The sequence below is a fragment of the Petaurus breviceps genome, unplaced genomic scaffold, assembly GCF_028583685.1.
Source record: "Petaurus breviceps papuanus isolate PSGF00001 unplaced genomic scaffold, PetGlider_PUasm1.0 151, whole genome shotgun sequence".
NCBI lineage: Eukaryota > Metazoa > Chordata > Mammalia > Diprotodontia > Petauridae > Petaurus > Petaurus breviceps.
The window spans coordinates 14,134,897-14,155,287 of record NW_027185712.1 but is presented as its reverse complement, the minus strand read 5'-3'; the positions used below and the strand labels follow the sequence as shown (position 1 = coordinate 14,155,287).

At 42.5% G+C, this 20,391-nt stretch overlaps 1 protein-coding gene across 9 annotated transcripts in view; it reads right to left on the bottom strand.

Annotated features, from left to right (window-relative positions):
- Positions 1-424: 424 nt before the first annotated feature.
- Positions 425-20,391, bottom strand: part of CELF4 (CUGBP Elav-like family member 4) — a 599,657-nt gene continuing 579,690 nt past the window's right edge. For 8 of the 9 annotated variants that reach the window (XM_069075666.1, XM_069075661.1, XM_069075613.1 and 5 more), the window contains 2 exons: positions 15,067-15,238; positions 425-2,726 (listed from right to left, as the gene is read on the bottom strand). In XM_069075666.1, the coding sequence (XP_068931767.1) occupies positions 15,111-15,238 (128 nt within the window). In that variant the 3' untranslated portion in view covers positions 425-2,726; positions 15,067-15,110. Of the gene's footprint in view, positions 2,727-15,066; positions 15,239-15,554; positions 15,610-20,391 lie in introns of those variants that run through there. The other variant, XM_069075622.1, reaches the window with a different exon arrangement.

Genomic DNA, 20,391 nt, shown 5'->3' with positions numbered 1-20,391 from the left:
TGGATGCAAATTCATTCAGGGGTCAGAGACTATTCCTTACCTGGATCCTCTTCCCCCCATGAAACTGAGATTTCCTAGGATATATGGCCATGTTGAGGCCTGCCACTTCCCTACTTCTGATCTTTAGACAGTACAGCTATGCATCTGGGGACAGGTTAAGCCTTCTCCTGGATTCCAGCCCAATGGAGGAGACAGGTAGGTGATGAGTTGTTTCTCTCTTGTGATGGCATAAAGATTACCAACTCCTCTGCTCACATGTAAAGGCAGTCCTAGATAACTGGAACTCACTGGAAGAGTCCCAGATTTTTTACATAGTCTTGGTAATAGAGGTTACAGTAAGACATTGGAGAGGCCTAAAGGGGGTAGGGGGGGGAAGGGGTGACCCGACCAGCCCAGCGAGTACGAGAGGAAGAGATCACTGAAGAAAGGTCCTGTTTTGTTTTATTTATTTTTTAAACTGTGCTTTATTTAGGGCTAAGCTGGAGAAAGCGTCATCCAATAGTTACAGAAGGTTACAAGGAGTTTTAGGGAATTGAGAGTGAAGAGAGCAGTTGTACCAAACTGCAGCTGTTATTTTTTTTTACATCTGGACTTCCAAAGAGGAGGAGGCAAAGGAGAGAGGAAAGTAAAAGCAAAAACCCAAACCAAACAAACAAACTGAATAGAAAGGAAAGAGGCCTGAGAGGAGTAGGAGAAACTTGATCTTCTAAACCAAAAAGTACAGAAAAACAGGGGAGTTGGAGAAGCCCCCACACCCCCCCACCACACCAGGTGGGCTGTCCTCAAGCAAGGCAGAATGCCAAAGCAAGTCTTTCTAATGGTGGAAATAAATTATAATAAATATGATATACTTTAAAATATATGTGTTCTTAAATAATTCAGTGTTTTTTTTCTGATTCTGAGTTTTTAATCAATGTCTTTTTTAACTGCTCTAAAGTCATTTACCAAAGATAAATATCGTGCTTTCATTAAATAGTTTTCCTTGTTTTTTCTCTATCATTACAATTAAAAGTCCTACAAAATATGCAAATTTATTTACAGAAAAACAGAGCCGGCATCATTTTAAACATCCCTGTTTTTCAAAATTCCTTGTAAACAGTTTCAGAAATTCTTCAAAGATTGTGTTTTTTCTTTCTTTTTTTGTTTTTGTTTTTTAAGGTTTTTGTTTGTGTCATTTTAAGATGAAAGTTCCCAGTTCTCCCTTGCCCTGAAAGTCTCTAGAGCGAGCATGGAAGCTATTGAAGCAGAAGGTGGTTAGGGCTTGCAGAGAGAGCAGCTCCTTGGGGGAGCGAAGCATTTAGTCTATAGCTGTGGGTCTTAAGGTGAGGAAGAGGTTGAAGACAGAGACAACCCGGACTTCCTTGCGTCGCCTCCCCCATGTCACCTGGCAGGCCTCCGTCCATCTGTCTGTCCGTCGGGTCAGCGAGAACTGAGTGGCTTTCAATTCATCGACTGGACGAAGCTGGAATGCTCACAGTTTCAGAAAGGAGTGGCCCAGGGTCCCCCTCAGCAAATAACAGCGTCCAACAGCGATCGGCAGAGAGAAGGGGGATTGATGCTCAGTCTAAACTCTACAAAAGTTACAGTTCTACAACATCTTGGATTTTTAGCAGGAACGCTAACTTCTATAAGTTTTTTTTTGCTTTTTTTCTTTCCTCTAATTTTTCTTCTATTATATAGGTATTTTAAACTTTTCTTTTTTTAAATTCTGTACAACTATTAGGATTTTAAAAGGGGTGGGGGAAGAGTTAGAAGCATTTACAGACTTTTCACAACAACTATCTTTCCTTGTATATATCCCTTATTTATTTTCCTACTTGGTTTCCTCCCATCTCAAGGATATTTATAGATTGTTTTTGTTAAATTTTGCTTTCCCCAAATATCCATCTTGCTTGTCTTAAAAGCTCCATCCATACATATGATACAGAAAACCATAGGAAAGGTTCATAGACTCGAATAAAGGTCATCAAAGCGCCTCTCATAGTATCAAAGAACTATTATCTTGCCAGTTTAAAAGCATTGAAGCAGATTTTTTCTTTTTTTGTTTTTTTTTTTGTTTTTTTTTTTGTTTTTTGTATTTTTTTATTACATATTTCATAGAATCGCTCTTGGCTGCTTTGGGAACAGCCCTGAGGCAGGAAGGAGGCTTGGTTTCCCTCCCACACTCCCCCTCTATTAGACATAGAGCTACACGTCTGCAATAAAAAGTTTGGTCCTTTGGTCCCTAAATAGCTAAAGGAATGACAGATACAGATGCTCAGTGGCCACCATTTTGGCCATGCCCGGGGACCATGCCCCGCCTTGCCCAATGGCTGGCATCCAGCCTGCCTCACCCAACGAGGCGCCATTGGCAGAAAAAGCCCGTGGATCCATAACCAGCATCTCTTCCCAATTTTCGGCCTTTCATCCTCCTTGTCTGGTCTATTTTTGTTTTATTTTTTTAAAGTTAGTTTCCTTTTGTGTATGTTTATGTTTGTTTTTTTCTTCTTCATCATCTTCTTTAAGTCATATATATATATTTTTTCCCCAAGTGCGTATCCTCTGAACTCCATAGACGCGATCCTTTTCTTGAAGAAATATTACAGTCAAAGAGAGTGTCTGGAGTCTTCAGCTTGATTGATATTGATATTGGCTGATATGTCAAAGGTGTCATCCAACAGTTCTCATTTATATATATATATATAGGTTTGTTTTTTTTTTTAATGTAGCCCATTCAGCATCCTGCCCTAAAATGAAGAAAATCAGGCCAATTAAGCTGAGACGGGAGTAACAGGGGCAAAATGGCATCAAAAGATCAAACATTATAAGGTATCCTGCTCCTGAAGTGGGAAATGGGGGCATTCTTTGAGGAAGGTGGGAGAGCAAGGAGTCCTGTGTTGCAAATTAGTCATGATCATGATAAAGAAAAAGAAGTTCATTCCTATTCTTTGAGTAAGAAAAAGGGGTGTGGTGGGGGGAGGTGATTGTGGTTGATGTGGAGTTGTGGTGAGAAAGTGTTCATTCATCAGTTCCTCCCAAGTCCCACCCATACTCCCAAGTACTTGATTTGGGTTCTTCTGAAGTGCTAGGTTATTATTAAAAAGAAGGATTGAAAAATGGGTTTAGTCTTTCATTTAACTTGTTCTTTGTGAAGGAGTTACTAAGGATACAATATGTATACAGTTACCTGGCAAATAAAGTAGTAAAGTTACAGCAGCCCACTCCCTACCTTGCCCTCTAGAAGAGGAGAAAAATAAACCAGTGAAATGAAACATTCTAGAATCTTCACCCACCAACCACCAATTATTTCCCTTCCTAGGCTGGTAGCTATTTGCAAGGCTGCGTATACATATGTATACCTGGATATATGTATATATGTATTCATGTGTATATCTGTGCATATATGTATATATAGATGGAATATGTTGATATCTATATAGACATAAACATATTTCTCTTCTATATGAAAGGGAATTTAGCAGAAACTTGGGAGTTTGAGGAAGTGGGAAGGGGAAAGCAAAGGAAGTTAAAACAGTTAATAACCAAAGTGAGACAAATAATTCAAACACTTCTCAATATCTGAAAAACAGTAGTTTGGGGGAGTTTGTTTTTTTTTTTTTAAAGAAAAATCATGATCTGACTAGAATCACCATTTAAGAAGAATGCTTAATCATTGCATATTAGCAGAAGAAAGTCATCTTCATTCTAGCAAGCAGCTTTCACTTATACAGGGGGGTGACTAATTACATCAAGAAAGTTAGAATTGCAAAGCCCCCATGGGGGGAAGTGTCATGCGTATATCAATCCATGCTGGCAGGTTTTTCACACTGTTGATTCAACAAACAGCAAACCGTACACAGCAGTCTAAACAATTACAACACCAAATAAAATAATAATAATAAAATTAAAAAACACTTGTCAAGGACCCTTTTTCAGTTGTAAACAAAAAGATGCATTTTGCTTTTGTGTAAGGACTGTTTTTTTCCCCAAACCAACCAAAAAAAAAACCCACCCGGAACTCCAGCCCCCACCCACACCCAACCAATAATTTAGCAAAGGTGGTGGCTACAATACAAACCTTATAATTATTACAGGGGCACTCATTCAGAGGCCTCAGGCTTTGTACTCTAGCTTTTTTTGTTCATATTTTTGTTACTATAGTTTTGTTTGATTTTTTTTTTTCATTTTGGAGTGAGATTTGAAATAGCCTAACTGGGGAAAAAATAAAAACCCAAGCCCAGGAAAGTGTCAATTGAAAAAGGCCCCCAAATCTCCAGAAAAAAATAAAATCACAATATTTTCAAGTGCAAGGAAATCAACCACGCATAAATATTTTTTAAACTTTTTCCTCATTTTAAGAAAAAATAATGGTTTGCACAGTTAAATGATCCCATATCTGAGAATTCAGGAATCCATCTTTAATTTTTTTGGTTCTTTTTTTTTGTTTCATTTTTTTTTCTCTAAGTGACATCTAGAGAAGCATAAAAAACGCTGAACGAGAAAAACCAAACAACAGAAATTAAAACCACTGCAAGCACCAAGAACGAAACGAAAATGAGCACAGCAAAAAAGGTTGTGGCAGCACAAAAGTCAAAGAAATGCACGTGTGATCATGACTGGCCAATCATCAACGGGTACAACATCCAAGAAAAAAATGCTCCAATCACAGCACCTCCACGAAACTTGACGGCAATTGTCATGCAACCAATTCTTAGCCTTGTTACATGACGCCATCATGTCACACTGTGAACTTTGAGTTGATTTGAACTTACGGATGGGGGACTGTATTCTCCACTCTCATGTGATTACGTGAACTTTATTCCTAGCTCAGCGCGAGACTGTGGTGGATTTGACTGGCCCTGGTTGGGTTGTTGGAATTTGATTGAATGACAAAAGAAGAAAAGATTTTTTTATATATAATATATATATATGGAGAGAGAGAGAATGAGAGAAAGAACAAGAGAGAGAGGGGGGGGAAGAATGAGAGAAAGTGAGAGAGTGTGGAAAAGATTGGAAGGACAAGGGAAGGAGTAGGGTTGGGGTTCAGGGAAGGTGGAAGGGGCAGTTGGGTTGGGTTGGGGATGGAGAAAGATAGGGAAGAAATTAAAAGAAATTAAAAGGAAAAAATATCTATATATACAGCACCAGAACACAGCATCAATCCAAAAGCTCTAATGGCAGAACAGCAATCAAATCATGAGAGAACAGAAATGAACATAAGTAAAGGATGTAGGAAGCCAGCAGAGAGAGACGGACACATACACGGTTGTTTATGCAGACACATGATACATTGTGAACAGTAGTGGGAACCTCACACAGTGCTGCTACCAATATCATGCATTGGGCAGAGGAAAGCAGATAACAGAGTGGTTTGTCAAGGAGGCCAGAAAAAATACAAAAGAGCCCTGAAAACCACACTTTTGTCAACCACAGGTCTCAATGAACGACATGTCAATTTATTACACTCCTTGGCTCTTTCTCTCCCCCAACACCATCCTCTCCCTCCCGTCCCCAGCTCCTCTGGGACTGCTTGGAGGCGTAGGTTCCCAGTCTGGCTTGATGAGACTAGGATGGGGCTCAGGGTGGGTGGAGGGGGCTGGGAGAAGGTAGCAGAAATAAAATAGACAAAATGATCACAGAGGCACCACTTACTCCCTTGAGGGCTCATGTTCTCAGTCCTCCCCTGGCAGATATTATAGTTCATTCATAGTTCTAGAACTTTTAAAAGGGCCAGAGAGGCCCTTGAATCCAAACTCCTCATTTTATAGATGAGGAAACTGAGGCCCAAGGAAATTAAGTTACTTGCCCAAGGTCACACAAGTGCTAAGTATCAGAGATGGGATTTGAACTTGGGTCTTCTAATTTGTTAGTGTTCTTCCCACTGTACCATACTGCCTCCTTAAGTGGATCCCAACCTAGTGATGACCAATGGTTGATGTCTTGATTTTGTGACTATCTTCCCACCCTGCCCTGGGTTTCTCCCACAGAATATCCCAGAAGACACTCCATAAAACAGATTCACTTCAGAAATTTTAAATGCATTAAAATAAATTAGTTAAGGGAACTGTTAGAAGAATTCACAAACATATCCCATAGCTACTAATGGTTTTCAAGGTCCAAAACACTCCCAAGTCCAGAGGGTACTAATTTATTTTTCAATTGTGGGTATTTCCATTGTAGGTATTCAGCAAACATTTGTGAAATAAAAGGTGTTGTCTATATACTAAGCTAAGGAAGTAGTAATAATGCCTTCGTTTTGGGGACATAAGTGTAATAACAGACTCTTTGTAACCTCAGATTGCTGCTCTCCAGAACATTTTTCTTGCTTTCAATAAGCAGTTTCCTGTTCTGTTACCAGCTGACTGAGCTTTGAATCACTACCAGGTCCTGGTCTGATGTTGACTGACAGTTCCACAAACCAGTAACATTGCTGGAAAGATGAAGAAACCGTTCTCTTCTACTTATATTTTTATGCAGTCCTTATATATTTCTAATACTCCACTTGGTACAAAATTCTTGCACAGACACCTGGAAAAATTCTATTCCTCCCCTCTAGATGCTCTGAGGGCATGGGTATTGATATATTCAGGTGACTGAATATAAGCATGGCCTAGCTATTACTTGGAGCTATAAGGGAATTCACAGAGAGATGGGGTCTGAAAGGAACCCGCCTTTGCCCTAAAGAAAATCTGGCTGTGGTGCTGAAAGATCCGAACTCTCCTTCCCCAGGCCTGTGTTTTCTAGGGCCTGATATCTGGCTGAGCTGGGGATGACTCTTGGGAGTGTATGAAACAGACAATGTTGTATGTGCTGGCCTTAGGAGGATATGGTACTGTAGACCTGGGAAGGCAGAATAAGCATGTGCCTGGAAAGCTACAAGCTACACGTTCTAATATAACTTTTGATAAGTTCACATATTTTTAAAGACATAATATCCTGCAATCCATGACACAGGCGAAAGTCAAATCACATGTGTCGTAGTGAAAGTTCAAAGTCAATGAGACAGGGGCCCAAGAGAGGCCTAATTTTCAAATGTTGCCCAGAGCACAGAAATGCCTTGGTACAAGATGGCACACTTCACCGGGCAATGGGAGGCCACGGATAGATGTGGTTAGTGGGGAGGATTAAGGAGATCGGTGGAAGGTTGGTAATACGGCCATGAAATATAACACTGGGATTAAACTGTAGGCTTGAGTTTATATGACTCTGCTACAGATCTCACTACCCTTCTCCTCTTGACCTCCCCACACCCTTTACTATGTCTTTTTCCCAGCCCTTCCATTCTCCAGTCTTCCTTCCAGCCTGGAGGAAGTAGCCTCTGTGGACAGGCAATTGAATTTAACCTCTAGGTCCCCTCATTTTAATAGACTTGCCTATGTTATGCTTTGGTCTTAGCATATTTCATGTATTCTAGTATTCCTGTTTTGTTTGGCTGAAAGTCATTATCAGTGTAATTTTCCTTCTCCACTCCCCTTCTAGTCTCCTGGTTCTTAGTTCTCCCTCTGAAACTACTCCTACCACCCCCTCCCCAATTCTTAGTCCCTCCAAAGCTGTCTCCTCTCATACTATTCCTCCAAAAGTAGGTAATCCAAATGTTAGTTACTCTTAAGTTACTCACATACAACAGATTAACTTTGCAGTTTTGTTTCTTAAGGGATGCTGACTATATTTCATGGTAGCTTGAAGTGACACCAATCAGGGCAGAGACAGGAGAGGAATTGAGAGTTCGATGACCTGGTCCACCATCATACAGCTTCACTCTCAGCCAACATTTATAGGTCCCCACATCATTAATAACAAGCCCTATCCCACTTACCTTTCTAACACTGCCTCCACAAAACTCCAACTCTATCAAAAGAACTCTGATCTATGCTATTTTGCCCATCCCAGCTACCTCCCTCTCCAGCTCTTATGTCAATCAAGTCTATTCAAAAGAATTGTGGAAAAGGGCTTTAGGGGAATCAGTTTCCACACTGAACTAGGGCATGAATTTGGGTGTGGTGGTCCCTAGGTTTAAGGCTGGGCTCCATCCTACAGGACTTGACAGATGTTCTGCAGAATATCATGACTTTGAATCAAGTACAATGAGTAACCTTCTTCTAACAGCTCAGCTGGAGCCCCTGACAGGAAGCACACACACAGGCACCCAAACATGAACATTCACAGACATGTTTGTACACATTCTATGGTGGGATTTAGAGCTGGAAGGGATGCACACACACATGCATACACACATGCACACACACACGGGACAAACATGCACTCAGACAGTCAGTCACACAATGTGCTCATTCTGTCTCTATCTCTTTCCCCTCTCTCCTTCCTTACTTATCCAGACACATATTCCCTTACATTCATTCTCAATGTGTATTTCTCCCCCAGGAGTCAATGCTAAATGGTTGTTCACAGGTCACGTTAGTTACTGGGGGCACCGTATCTTCCACTTTTATCATCTACTTTGTCTCTCTGCCTTGCTGCCCCTCTTTTTTTCTGTAACTGTTCTGTTGCTGTGGATATCTGTCTCTTAGCATCAAAGTCCCTGGGCTGGAAGAGAACTTGAGATTCCTTTTGCCAGTAAGTAGTAGGAATCCAACTCAGAGAGATGAGGCTATCCTGGAAAGTTGCAATCCACAGGCTACTGCAGATCATCTGTGGCTACTGTGGCCCCATCCCTAGGAACTACCAGCAACCTTTAGACTTAGAGGACCCAAGCAGAACACAGATTCTGGATGAGAGCCTGGACCTGAGAGCCCACATCACACTGAGCACAGAGCCCTGAACCCTGAAACCAGTCTAACAAAGACTCAAGCCAGAGCTGTAATGACTTGGGAGTTCATCCCGATACCCAGAGCATCCACGCAGAACATAGAACCCAGGTCAGTATACCCTGAGTCCAACTTAACCTTGTTAGAGTACAACCCAAGCCATTTCAAATCCCAGCTGAGTTGTGAAAATAAACTTCCCTCGACTAGTGGAAGGTACCTATATGGTTTACTATACTTGTAAAATGTTATAAGCCTTCAGTGATAGGATTCTGGAAAAAACAATCCCTTTAGGTAGATGAGGTAAGAGGACCTGAGTGCAGATGATGGAGGTAAGAGCTAGAATAATGGGTGGGGCTGCTAACCTGAGCTAGGAAAGGTGTGATGATGTATTGGGTTGAGCATGTGTATATCATCATCTCTGCTCTACAAACCAGCAGAAAGTGGGTGTGGCCCTAGGCAAGAAGCAGTACTTGGGAGGAGGGGCTATATAGGGACTAGAGCAGGAGCTCACAGCCATCATATATTTACTGCCAGTGGGTTTGAGAAGATTTGTAAGGGCAGGGAGGCATGAGAAATACTTAATAAATAACTCTATTATCCTATGAAATATATGTTTTGTTTCTCATGTGCATATACAGGCATACCTCATTTGATCATGCTTCATTTTATTGTGCTTCACAGATATTGTGTTTTTTACAAATTGAAGATTTGTGACAACTCTGTTGAGCAAGTGTATCAGCGCCATTTTTCCAACAGCATGTGTTCACATCATGTCTCTGTGTCATATTTTGGTAATTCTTGCAATATTTCAAAGTTTTTCACTGTTATTATATCTGATTATGGTGATCAGTGATCTTTGATGTTACTATTGTCATTGTTTTGGGGTGCCATGAACTGCACTCATATAAGATGGCAAAGTTAATTGATAAATGTTAGGTATGTTCTGACTGATCCACCTTCTTTTCTCCCTGAGACATAATGATACTGAAATTAGATCAATTAATAACCCTACAATGGCCTCTAAGTCTTCAAGTGAAAGGAAGACTCAATCTATGTGGCAAATTTCATTATTATCTTATTTTAAGACATTACCACAGCCACCCCAACCTTTAGCGACCACTACCCTGATCAGTCAGCAGCCACAGCATCTAGACAAGATCCTCCACCAGCAAAAAGATTACAACTCACTGAAGGTTCAGATAATGGTTAGCATTTTTTAGCAATAAAGTATTTTTAATTAATGTATCTATATTATTGTTTTAGACATAATACTTTTGCACACTTAAGAGACCATAGTATAGTGTAAATATAACTATTATATGCACTGGTAAACCAGAAAATTTGTGTGACTCTATTGTAATATTTGCTTTATTGCAGTGCTCTGGAACCAAATCCACAATATCTCTGAGGTATGCCTGTATATGTTGAATTTTAGAATTTACTTCCTTTTGGACTGAATGGAGGGATTGGGGAAGTTTACTGAAAGCCAAGTAATACCTGGAACTGAAAAAGATTGGGGGTCCCTGAACTAGACTGACTAGATTTGGTGAAGACACTAGATGATGCCAAGCTTCAAAGAGGAGGGCAGAACCATGAACCAGAAGATTTGGATCAGGACTTAGGGCATGAACTTAAAGCTGGAGGGACCTTGGAAATCATCCACTCCAACTCCTTCATTTGATATGGAGCCCTCATTTATATAATATTTTGAAATTTACAAAGTGCTTTTACCACATGACTGCATAAGTATTTTTGTCCTGTTTTGCATACAGGGAAGTTGAACCTCAGAAAGATTAAGTGATTGTAAATCCACATCTCACTGGGTACAGAGCATTTTCTACTCTCCTCGGCTGCCTCCTAGCAGAAAGTAGCTACTTGAGGGCAGCACCCTTAACCAGACCATACCATCTTTTCAAACTATTGTCCTATATAGATCTGCCCTCCTTTTCTCAAACTCCTAGAAACAGTTTTTGTGCTGATTGCCCCTATGACTTCTCAGTCTTCAATCCTATGCGATTCAGCTTCCAACATCACTCAGCTGAAACCGTTCTTTCCAAATTTCTCACCCAACTTCTTAACTGCCCAGACTATCTTTTCTCAGTACTAACTCTTGACCTCTCTGCCACTGTCGACCATCCTCTCCTCCTGGATTATGATAACACCATTCTTTTCCGAATCTCCTCCTATCTCTCTGATTACCTGATTATCTGGCTCAGTCCCCTTTGCTGGCTCACCATTTGTATCATGCCTCCTAACTGTAGGCATATGTCAAAGTTTTGTCTGAGCCCTCTTCACCCTCTCAACTTTCATTCATTCGCATCATAGTCATTGCTATCATTATCATCATGGATCACCCATTGTTTTATCATCTCTATGTGAATGAGTCACAGATTATTCTCTATACATCTAGCCCCAGTCCCTCCTGAGCTCCAGTATTGAATTGCCAACTGCCTATTGGACATTTCAAAGTGGATGTACTGGAGGCATCCCAAATTCAATATGTCCATAACAAAACCAATTAATACTTCCCCAAATTCCTTCTCTTTACCTGCATTTCTAACAAGGACCATCAACTATTCCAGTTTCCCAGATTTGTTATTTGTACATTATCCTTAACTTCTCTCTCTCTCTTTCACCCCACATGACCAATGAGTTACCAGATTTTACCATTTCCATTTCCACAACATCCCTCATATTCAATCCTTTTTCTTTGCTCACACAGCTAACATCTGAGTTCAGGCTCTTATCGTGGTTGCCCTGTACTATTGTAATGGCCTCCTAATTGGTCTCCTTGCCTCAAGTCTCCACACTTCTATCCATTCATCTTCCATATAGATCTCAAAATGATTTTTTCTTGAGCATAAGTCTGATCATGTCACTCCTTTGGTCAATAAATTCCAATGGCTCCTTTTTTGCCTCTGGATAAAAACAAACAAAGCAATCCTCCTCTGTTTGGCTTTTAAAGCCCTTTCTGGCTTGACCTCACTCTATCCAGCTTCATTATACATTGCTCCCTCTTCACACTCTCCATCCCAGCCAAAATTTTCTCTGTCCATGTGTGGAAAATCCTGCCTTCTTTACCTTCACCTCATGGAATCTCCTACCTCCTTCAAAATGCAGCACAAGTACCATCTTCTACTGCAAACCTTCACTGCCACATATTAATTCTGTATTTATTCTGCATGTTGACTTCTTTATGCCCACGTTGCCTTCTCTGGTAGAATGTAAGCTCCCTGAGGGCAGAAATTCTTTCATTTTTGGCTTTGTATCCCTAGCTCCCAGCCCAGTGCCTGTCATATTGTAGGTATTTAATAAAGGGTTGTTTATTGATTGACTGGAGGAAAGGCAGTCTTGAAGAAGCCAATAGGAAGCTAGCCTCAGAGTCAGCAAGACCTGGGTTCAAGTCCTGCCTCTGATACATATATGTTGTGTGACCCTGGACAAATCATTCCACATCTCAATCCAGCTAGAGTAGCTGCTGGTCTATATGCTTGGAGGGAGTTCCTTACACAGATGAATTCCCAGAACTAGTTAAAAAAAATAAAGGTTCTGTCCCTTAGCACACTACCTAGCATATAGTTAAGGTGCTTAATATGTTTATCGAATTGAATGGAATGAGGAAATTGAGACCTAGAGAGGTGGCTACTTACTTGCCCAAGCCTGTATTGCTAGGTAGACAGCTAGGTGGCTAGAGTGCTAGCCCTGGAGTCAGGAAGACCTGAGTTCAAATACTGAGTTGTGTGACCCTGGGCAAATCACTTAACCTTGTTTACCTCAGTTTCCTCATCTGTAAAATGACCTGGAAAAGGAAATGGTAAACCATTCCAGTATCTTTGCCAAGAAAGCCCCAAACGGGGTCACAAAGAGTCAGACACGACTGAACAACAACAAAAGTACTGCTAGTTAAATTGCAGGGCAGGGATTTGAATCCAGATGTTCTAGCCCAGGTATATTGCCCTTTATACTAAGTACCCTGGATCTGAACCTTCCAGAGCACTGTCCTTATCCAAAGGAGCAGGACCTAAGAAGAACGAAGCGATGGCTACAACTCCCAACTCCCACAGAGGAACCACCATAGTGAGTTCAGTGCTTGAACTGGCTGCCTTGAAACACTAGATCACCACTCGTGAGGAGGTGTTCCTGTGACTGGGAAGGAGGCTGCATTACTTTGGCCTCTAAGGCCTCCTTCAGCTCTTAGATGTTATGGTTCTGTGACTCTGTGGGTCAGAACCATGCCCTATACAGGCCAGTATTCTGTTGCTAACAAAGACCCCAAGGGCTTAGTTGTTCTCTGTGATGAAACCTAAAAGAATCTCTTTATGGCTCTGACAATTGTCACTTTGTCCAAATCCTTTTTGGATCTGTTTGGATTTCCAATATAAATTGCACTGCTTCTTGGTGATGACAAATTCCATCAGTTCATTACTCACAGTGTAAAGGATGGTTTCCTTCCAAGTGTCCTAAACATATCTCATTTATGTTTCAAAAGGGATTCTCCTCATCCTAAGGACAGTGACACCTCATTTATTAAGCATCTTTGGGGAATGAGGCATTCTACAAAAATCACTTTTCCAGATACCTGAAAGGTATCACATCCAAAAGCCAAATTGCCATTTTAAACAGAACTCTTAAAAATGGCATTATATATTTCTGACTTATTAAAGACAAGATTGTTGGGATTTTTTGTCCATTAGTTGTGTCTGCCTCTTCATGACTCCATTTGGAGTTTTCTTGGCAGAGATACTGTAGTGGTTTGCCATTTCCTTCTCTAGCTCATTTTACAGATGAGGAAACTGCAGCAAACAGGGTTAAATGACTTGCCCAGGATCACACAGCTAGTAGTTCTCTGAGGCTGGATTTGAACTTAGGTCTTCCAGACTTCAGGGTTAGCACTCTATGCAGTGTGCCACCTAACTGCAAAGACAAGCTACTGAATGTAATCTAATTTTTTCCTGATAACTCAAGGTCATCACTATGACCTTCTATTATAGGTTCAGTAAAATACTACTGTGCCTTTAGTTTTTCTCCTATTTTACTTTCTTCATTCCTGTCACTAGTACCACCAACCATCTTCCTCCTCTGCTTCTAATAATGGGCTATGAGCTGGGAGATTGTTGGGACAGAATTTTGTGGCAGCTATTGTGAGGGTTCAGGTAGGACTGAACTCTTGCCAGAAGTGTGATCATAAGATCATCTAACTTCAGCAAACACTTATTAAATGCCTACTCTGTGCTAGGCATTGGCAATAATACAAAGGCAAAAACATAACTGTCCCTGCTCTCAACAAGCTTACATTCTCTTGGAGCAAAGATTTCTAGCTGGAAAAACCCTTAGGGATAATCTAGTCCAATCCCCTCATTATAGAGATGAGGAAACTGAGTCCCAGAGAGGTAAGTTACTTGCCCAAGGTCACACACAGTAAGGAGCAGAGTAGGGTTTGAAACCTATGTGCGCTGACTGTAAATCTTTCTTCATTTCTTTGAATAACTGAGGTGTTTAAACTGTTTCAAATCTGAAAAAGTCAGTGTTCACCTTATGTGTTCAACTAATCTTCTTTGGTCTGTTGTTCTGTGTGTCTCTCTCTTCTTCCCTTCCCCCACCCCCAGGCATCAGCCCTACCATCCTACTTCACTTATCTTCTGACTGGCAGCTCTCAGTTCAGTTCCGGCCATTCCCAATCCGTCCCACTTGGGTATCTCTCCTGCCTACCCTCGACCTTTGCCCTCTATTAGACCTTAGCCTCACTTCAGGCTTCTAAGGGTAATGGAAATGATTCTCCTCATTTTCAGCTGGGCAGACTTAGGCCCTGGGAGAGCAGGGAATTTGCCTGATGTCATAGAGGTGGGAGGAGGAAGTCAGGGAAGGAGGAGATGCTCAATTTAACTCGGACCCAAACATCCTAACCCTCTAACCTGAGCCAGGGCATATTCCAAGGAGCCCAGTTTCCCTCTCTGGGGGATTGTTTAATCTAAGGCGGGGGACAGACTGTTCTCCAATTGCCTTGGTTTCTCTTGGCCAGCTTGGCTGCCCCTGTCCCCTCTCCTACCTATCCCCGGCTTCCCAAGCCGCCCTGAGCAGGGGGGAGCTCACGTCCCCTCCTGCCACCCCGCGCCCAGTGGGCGAGCAGGGTGGAGGAGGCCGGCCCCAGGACGGCATGGGAAGCCCAGGGTCGGCGGGTCCCAGGAAAGCCACGAGATGGGTCCGAAGGAGCAGACGGCGGAGGCCAGCGGCGGGTCCGAGCGGTCGGGCCCCGCCCCCTCCCGTCCGCCCCGGGCCCCGGCCCCTGACCCGCGGCCCCGCGTCCACTCCTGGCCCCAGTTACCTGTGCGAGTCCTGGTTTCCCCCGGGGGACGCTCCCGCCGGCGCTCAGTAGGGGCGATTGGCGTCTTTCGGCCGCTTGAGCTGCACCTTGAGCCGCTTCATGCCGATCTGGAAGCCGTTCATGGCCTGGATGGCCGTCTGCGCGCTGGCCGGGTTGTCGAAGCTCACGAAGCCTGCGGGGACACGGGGAGACCGAGGGCCGGGGTTTCCACGGGGCCGCCTCGGGGCCGTCCACGCCGCCGTCCGCGACTCCACCCGGGGTGGGGGGAAACACTGGGGGCCGGAGGGGGAGGGCAGGGGAGGAAGGAAGGAAGGGATGGGGAGAGGCGTCGATGAGGTGGCTGGGAGGGAATTCCGAGGCAGCTCCCCCCGCCCCCCTCCCTGGGGATACAGCCCCACAGAGGTGCCATCATCCAGCGTGATGTGTTGGAGACAGCCCTGGATTTGGAGTCAGAAGACCTGGGTAAGAATCCCGACTCTGCTACTTACTACCTGTGTGACCTGGGGCAAGTCACTTCACCTCTCTGGGTCTCAGTTTCCTCATCTGTAAAATGGGGATGGGTGGTGGGTTGGATTAGATGGCCTCTAAGGTGCCTTTCAACTCTGAAATCCCATGATCCTATGTCCCCCGTCAAACCTGAGGTTTCCTGGAGGCAGGCCCCCCTCCCGGCACATAGCTGTGCACTGATCGGGGGCAGGGAGCATACATTCGTTAATGGACTCACCAGAGCTTGGTGCCATCTTCCCCAAAAGCCTCCTGCCCACAGTCTCAGTTTATCCCTCTCCTCCCCACCTCCCCAAATGCTTGGGACCCTTTTCCACGGTACTGCCTGTGTCTTTTGCAGAAGGAAATACAATTCTCAATTCAGAAACCCTGAGGGATAGTGCCTCCCTCCCACAGACAGACCGTGGCCCTCCCAGCCCTCTCCTCTGCTGGTACCTGCATCAGTAAGGAGCAGCCACACCTTATCTCCATGTTTGAAGGTACCTCTGAGACCATCTAGTTCAACCCATTTCTGAATAAGAATTCCCTCTAAATCCTACCTCCAAAGTGGCCAACTTCTGGCCTTCCAGTTCCCCCTCCCAACCCCTTTTGAAAAGCTTCCAAGGTCATAAAGTCTTGGGTTTTGGAGGGAGAAGGGAATCTAGATATGAACTAGTCCATTCCCCACTCCACCATTTTACAAATGAGGAAATTGAGGCCCAGAGACGTAAAGGGATTTACCCAAGGTCATACAAGTAGTAAGTAGCAGAGCCAGGATTGGAACCTAGATCCTCTGACCTCAGCCTCCTTTGAATTTGAGGAAGTTTGGGCTCAGATACCAGGGCTGGCCTTACCCATAGGCAGAACAAATAGCTGCCTGTTTCAGTGTTGTGAGCAAGGCCAGAAGCTCTCGCTACATGAAAATCTCTCCCCTCTCCCATTGCCTGCAATTCCATATTACTGCTTAATTTCTTTTTGGTGAGTATGACCTTTTCCAAGATTCCCTTTTGAAATGCTACTCCTCCCTCCACCCAAGAGGAACATATTTAGTTCTTAGTACCTAGGCCAGAGAGTACTGGGTACCTAATAATATAGGAGTAATGGGGTGGGGGTGGGGAAGGAGTAAAGGGCACAGAAAGGTCCATTGTAGACCAAAAGACGAACTTCATCAAATGCAGTTTTGCCAGACTCTTGTGACCCTGCCATCTTCATAGCAGGGTACCTGTGTCACATAGCAGGAGATCAAGGCCAAGGCCTCGTTTCCCGGGACTCCCAGCTCCCTTCCTAGAGGAAGATTGTTCACTAGCAAAATTAGTACTCTCTTTCCCCAGCTGGGTGAATCAAGAGAAGAAAGAACAGAAGCCAGAATATCAGGAATAGGCTGAGAGTTTGATGAACATGTCTCAATGTGTCAGTTGCCAAAAATGTTTAAATGATCTGTTATTTGTTATAATTCAAGATTCTTATCTTCCTGAATTATCTGAATGCATTGTGGCAGTAGCAAGGAAGAAAAGGCATAAAATGCATGAATTGTGCAAATATTTAGACTTCTACTCTATAGGCTAATTATGATTGGGTCACTGAAGCTTCTTCTTTTGCTAAATGGAGTCCTATGGAAAGGATGGCCTATCAAAATCTCACATCTTTGTCAAATGCAGATGAGCATTTAATTTTCGAAATCAAGCAGATCTTGTAAATAATTACCTCTGGAAAGAAAAATGCAAAAAGAAGCACAATTCTGGGGATTTTGTTGTTTTTGTTTTCTTTCTGCCATTTTCCTTAATTTATTGATTTATCTGACAGTTTCAAACATATGTACAAATACTGGATGGACTTAAGGCACCAGAAGAGAAAATAGGTCTACTTTTTTTCCCCCGCCTTCTGTAGGCCTTTAGTCAAAGTCCTTTCTGATTTTGGATGATCTTTTTTGCCCTGTAGTCACAAAATGTGAGCAGAGGAGAGAAAAGAGAGATGAAAAAATGGAGGAGATACCTAAGATGAAGGAGGGAGGGAGGGAGAGAGAGAGAGACTGACTTGACTGTGGGAAAGAATCTGAGAGAGACAGAGAGAAGAGTCACAGATGATGAGGATCAGTGTATCTGAATTCTGGAAGAAGATGAAAGAAGGGAGAAGAGAGAAGAGGCAGATTGGTAGATAAGCTTTTGGCTTTGTAGGTCTTTGAAAGCCCTGAGGAGCTTGGAGGGATTTCACATGAAGAGGAATCTCTGGGGTTTTATGTCCTCAAGGCCATACATGTCCACCATCAGCTAGCATTAAGCATTTCCCTGAGCGTATCACCTACAGCAGACAGGCTCCCCATACATGAGAGCTGTGGGGATCATCACCCCTATTTATAAATTCCACAAATGAAGACTGAAGATTTCCTTTTTTTCTAGTCCCACAGTTTTAACTTTTGGGAAATTCTTTTTGAGATTTGACCTAAGTCAATAAGCCCAGTATGGGGAATTGCTGAGGCTCTGGGGACACAGGAGCCTATGTCACTTCTCACTTCCTAAGCCTTGGTGGAATAGACCTTGTCGCTATTGGGCCTTGACCCTGACTAATAGGAGGTTGTATAGTATAGTGCAAAGCATTCTGGGTAAGGAATGACATCACTTCTTTCCAAGCTCCCTTACTATATGGCTCCCTATTGTTCTCCTCACTCTATGCAGGTCCATGTACACACAGAGATGTGTGTGTGTTTGCATATGTATGTGTATATGTATATACATATATATAGATATGGATTACTAACACTAACATGCATTCATTTTTTCTCAACTATCTTGGTTAGATAAGATTTCTAACCATAGTAGAAAAAGAGAAAAAGAAACTTTTTGTGACAGCAAGGATCCTGTGATCATAGATTTAGAGCTAGAAAGGGTTATTAAAGGCCACCTAATCTAACCACTTTATTTTACAGATGAGAACCTGAGATTCAAAGAAATTAAATAACTTGCCCAATGTCACATTGGTAGCAAATAGCAGAGTCAGGATTCAAACCCAGGTCCTTTGATTCCAAATTCAGTGCTCTTGTTAACTGTACATTGCTTTCCATGAAAACAAAACTTTTTAAAGAAGAAATCTATTTTATGCAATGTATTTGGGATGCTTTAGTTTGAACTTTAACATTGTTTTAGGGTTTCCCCCCCCCAAAAAATAGTTCAACTCTTTTAACAAATTAAATTGAAAAATGCTCAGTCACAGTGGGTTCTTTACCCCAAGCCTTCCCCCACCCTGGTGCCCCAGTTAGCTCATTAGACAAATGCCATCCTGCACCTCCAGTAAAAGGTCATCTTAGACACTTGACTTAAGAGTGTTTGCTCCATATCGAGGGCACTGGCACTGAATGGGCATACTGAGAAATTCTTGTTTCTAGCAGGTAGCAAGGAAACACCGGTTAACTCTTCAACTACTTCACAGCTAAAAACACACTGGGATAGCGAATATCAAAGCTGTGAAAAAAACTGGTTTCTATCTTCTGGTAGAAGCAGAAAAAAACAGCCACATTCAAGTAGAGAGAGATGGAGTTTTGTCATTAAGTGACACAGCATAGGCTTTTTTTTTCAGAAGTACTCTATCTCTCTGACACACACACACACACACACACACACACACACACACAGAGGATTTTTATGTTGGGAGTGGTAGCTGAGTTAGGAAGACTTGGGTTTAAGCCCTGCCTGTGGAACCCTGGGCAAATAATTTAACCCCTCTCAGCTTCAATTTCCTCAACTGTAAAACAGAGATAACAAAAACTGTTAGCACTTACCTCATACAGTCGTAGTCAGGCCTAGATGGGATAATGTATGTAAAGTGCTTTGCAAACTTCTAAGGCCCTCGTTAAATGATGAATTTGATGTTATGATTCTAAATCAGCATTTTTACTTATGATAAACATTGGTGTTTCACCTAAACCAGAGGTGTCAAACATGCAGACCATGAGCCCCATTTGACCCACAATACTCCCCAATGCAGCCCAAACCAGGCTAAACTGTATTTGGGAAATATTTAACCAGGCAAATAAAAATATAATAAAACATAGATAATATTAATATGTGGTTTTCTGTGTCAATATGCATATGTCAATATGTCAAAATCCACATGGATCTTTATATATGATTTAGTGGCCCAATTACTTTTACATCACTGGCCTAAACTATTCTACCTCTGCTACCATAATGAAAGACCACTGGTGGCAGATATCAGAGATAAAAGCAGGATACTGAGAGGAACTCTAGAAACATTTTGGAAGCCTCACTCTCTCCACCAATGTATACATAAATACAATACATGCTTTTGGAAACTTGAGTTCTGGTTTGATCTGTGTGCTTTAGTTCTCTGTATTAGAACCATTTTAGAGGCAATGGGGAGCCATTGACCAAAGCTTCTTGGGCTTGACTGGAATGCGGTTAATTTAGGAGCTCAGGAGAGAGGGAAGAGTTGGATACACAGATTTGGCAGTAATCTTTATAGAGATGATAATTAAATCCTTGGGAGATGAAGAGCTCACCCAGAGGGAATAGTGAGAAAGAAGAAAAGAGGACCTGGGGCAGAACCCTGGGAGACAATCAAGAGGAGGGAGTGAGTCATGAAGATCCAGCCAAGGAGACTTGGAGCCTGGAGAGGTCAGGAAAGGAAGAACAAAGAGAGAGTATCACAAAAATTCTGGGGCAAGAGTGTCCAAAAAGAGGTGATCTACCGTGTCAAATACTAAAGAGAGGTCAAGAAGGATAAAGACTGAGAAAAGCCATTGGATTTAACAATTAACAAATTGTTGGTAACCTTGGAGAACAATTTCAATTCAATGGTGGGGTAACAAGCCATATTGCAAGGATTGAG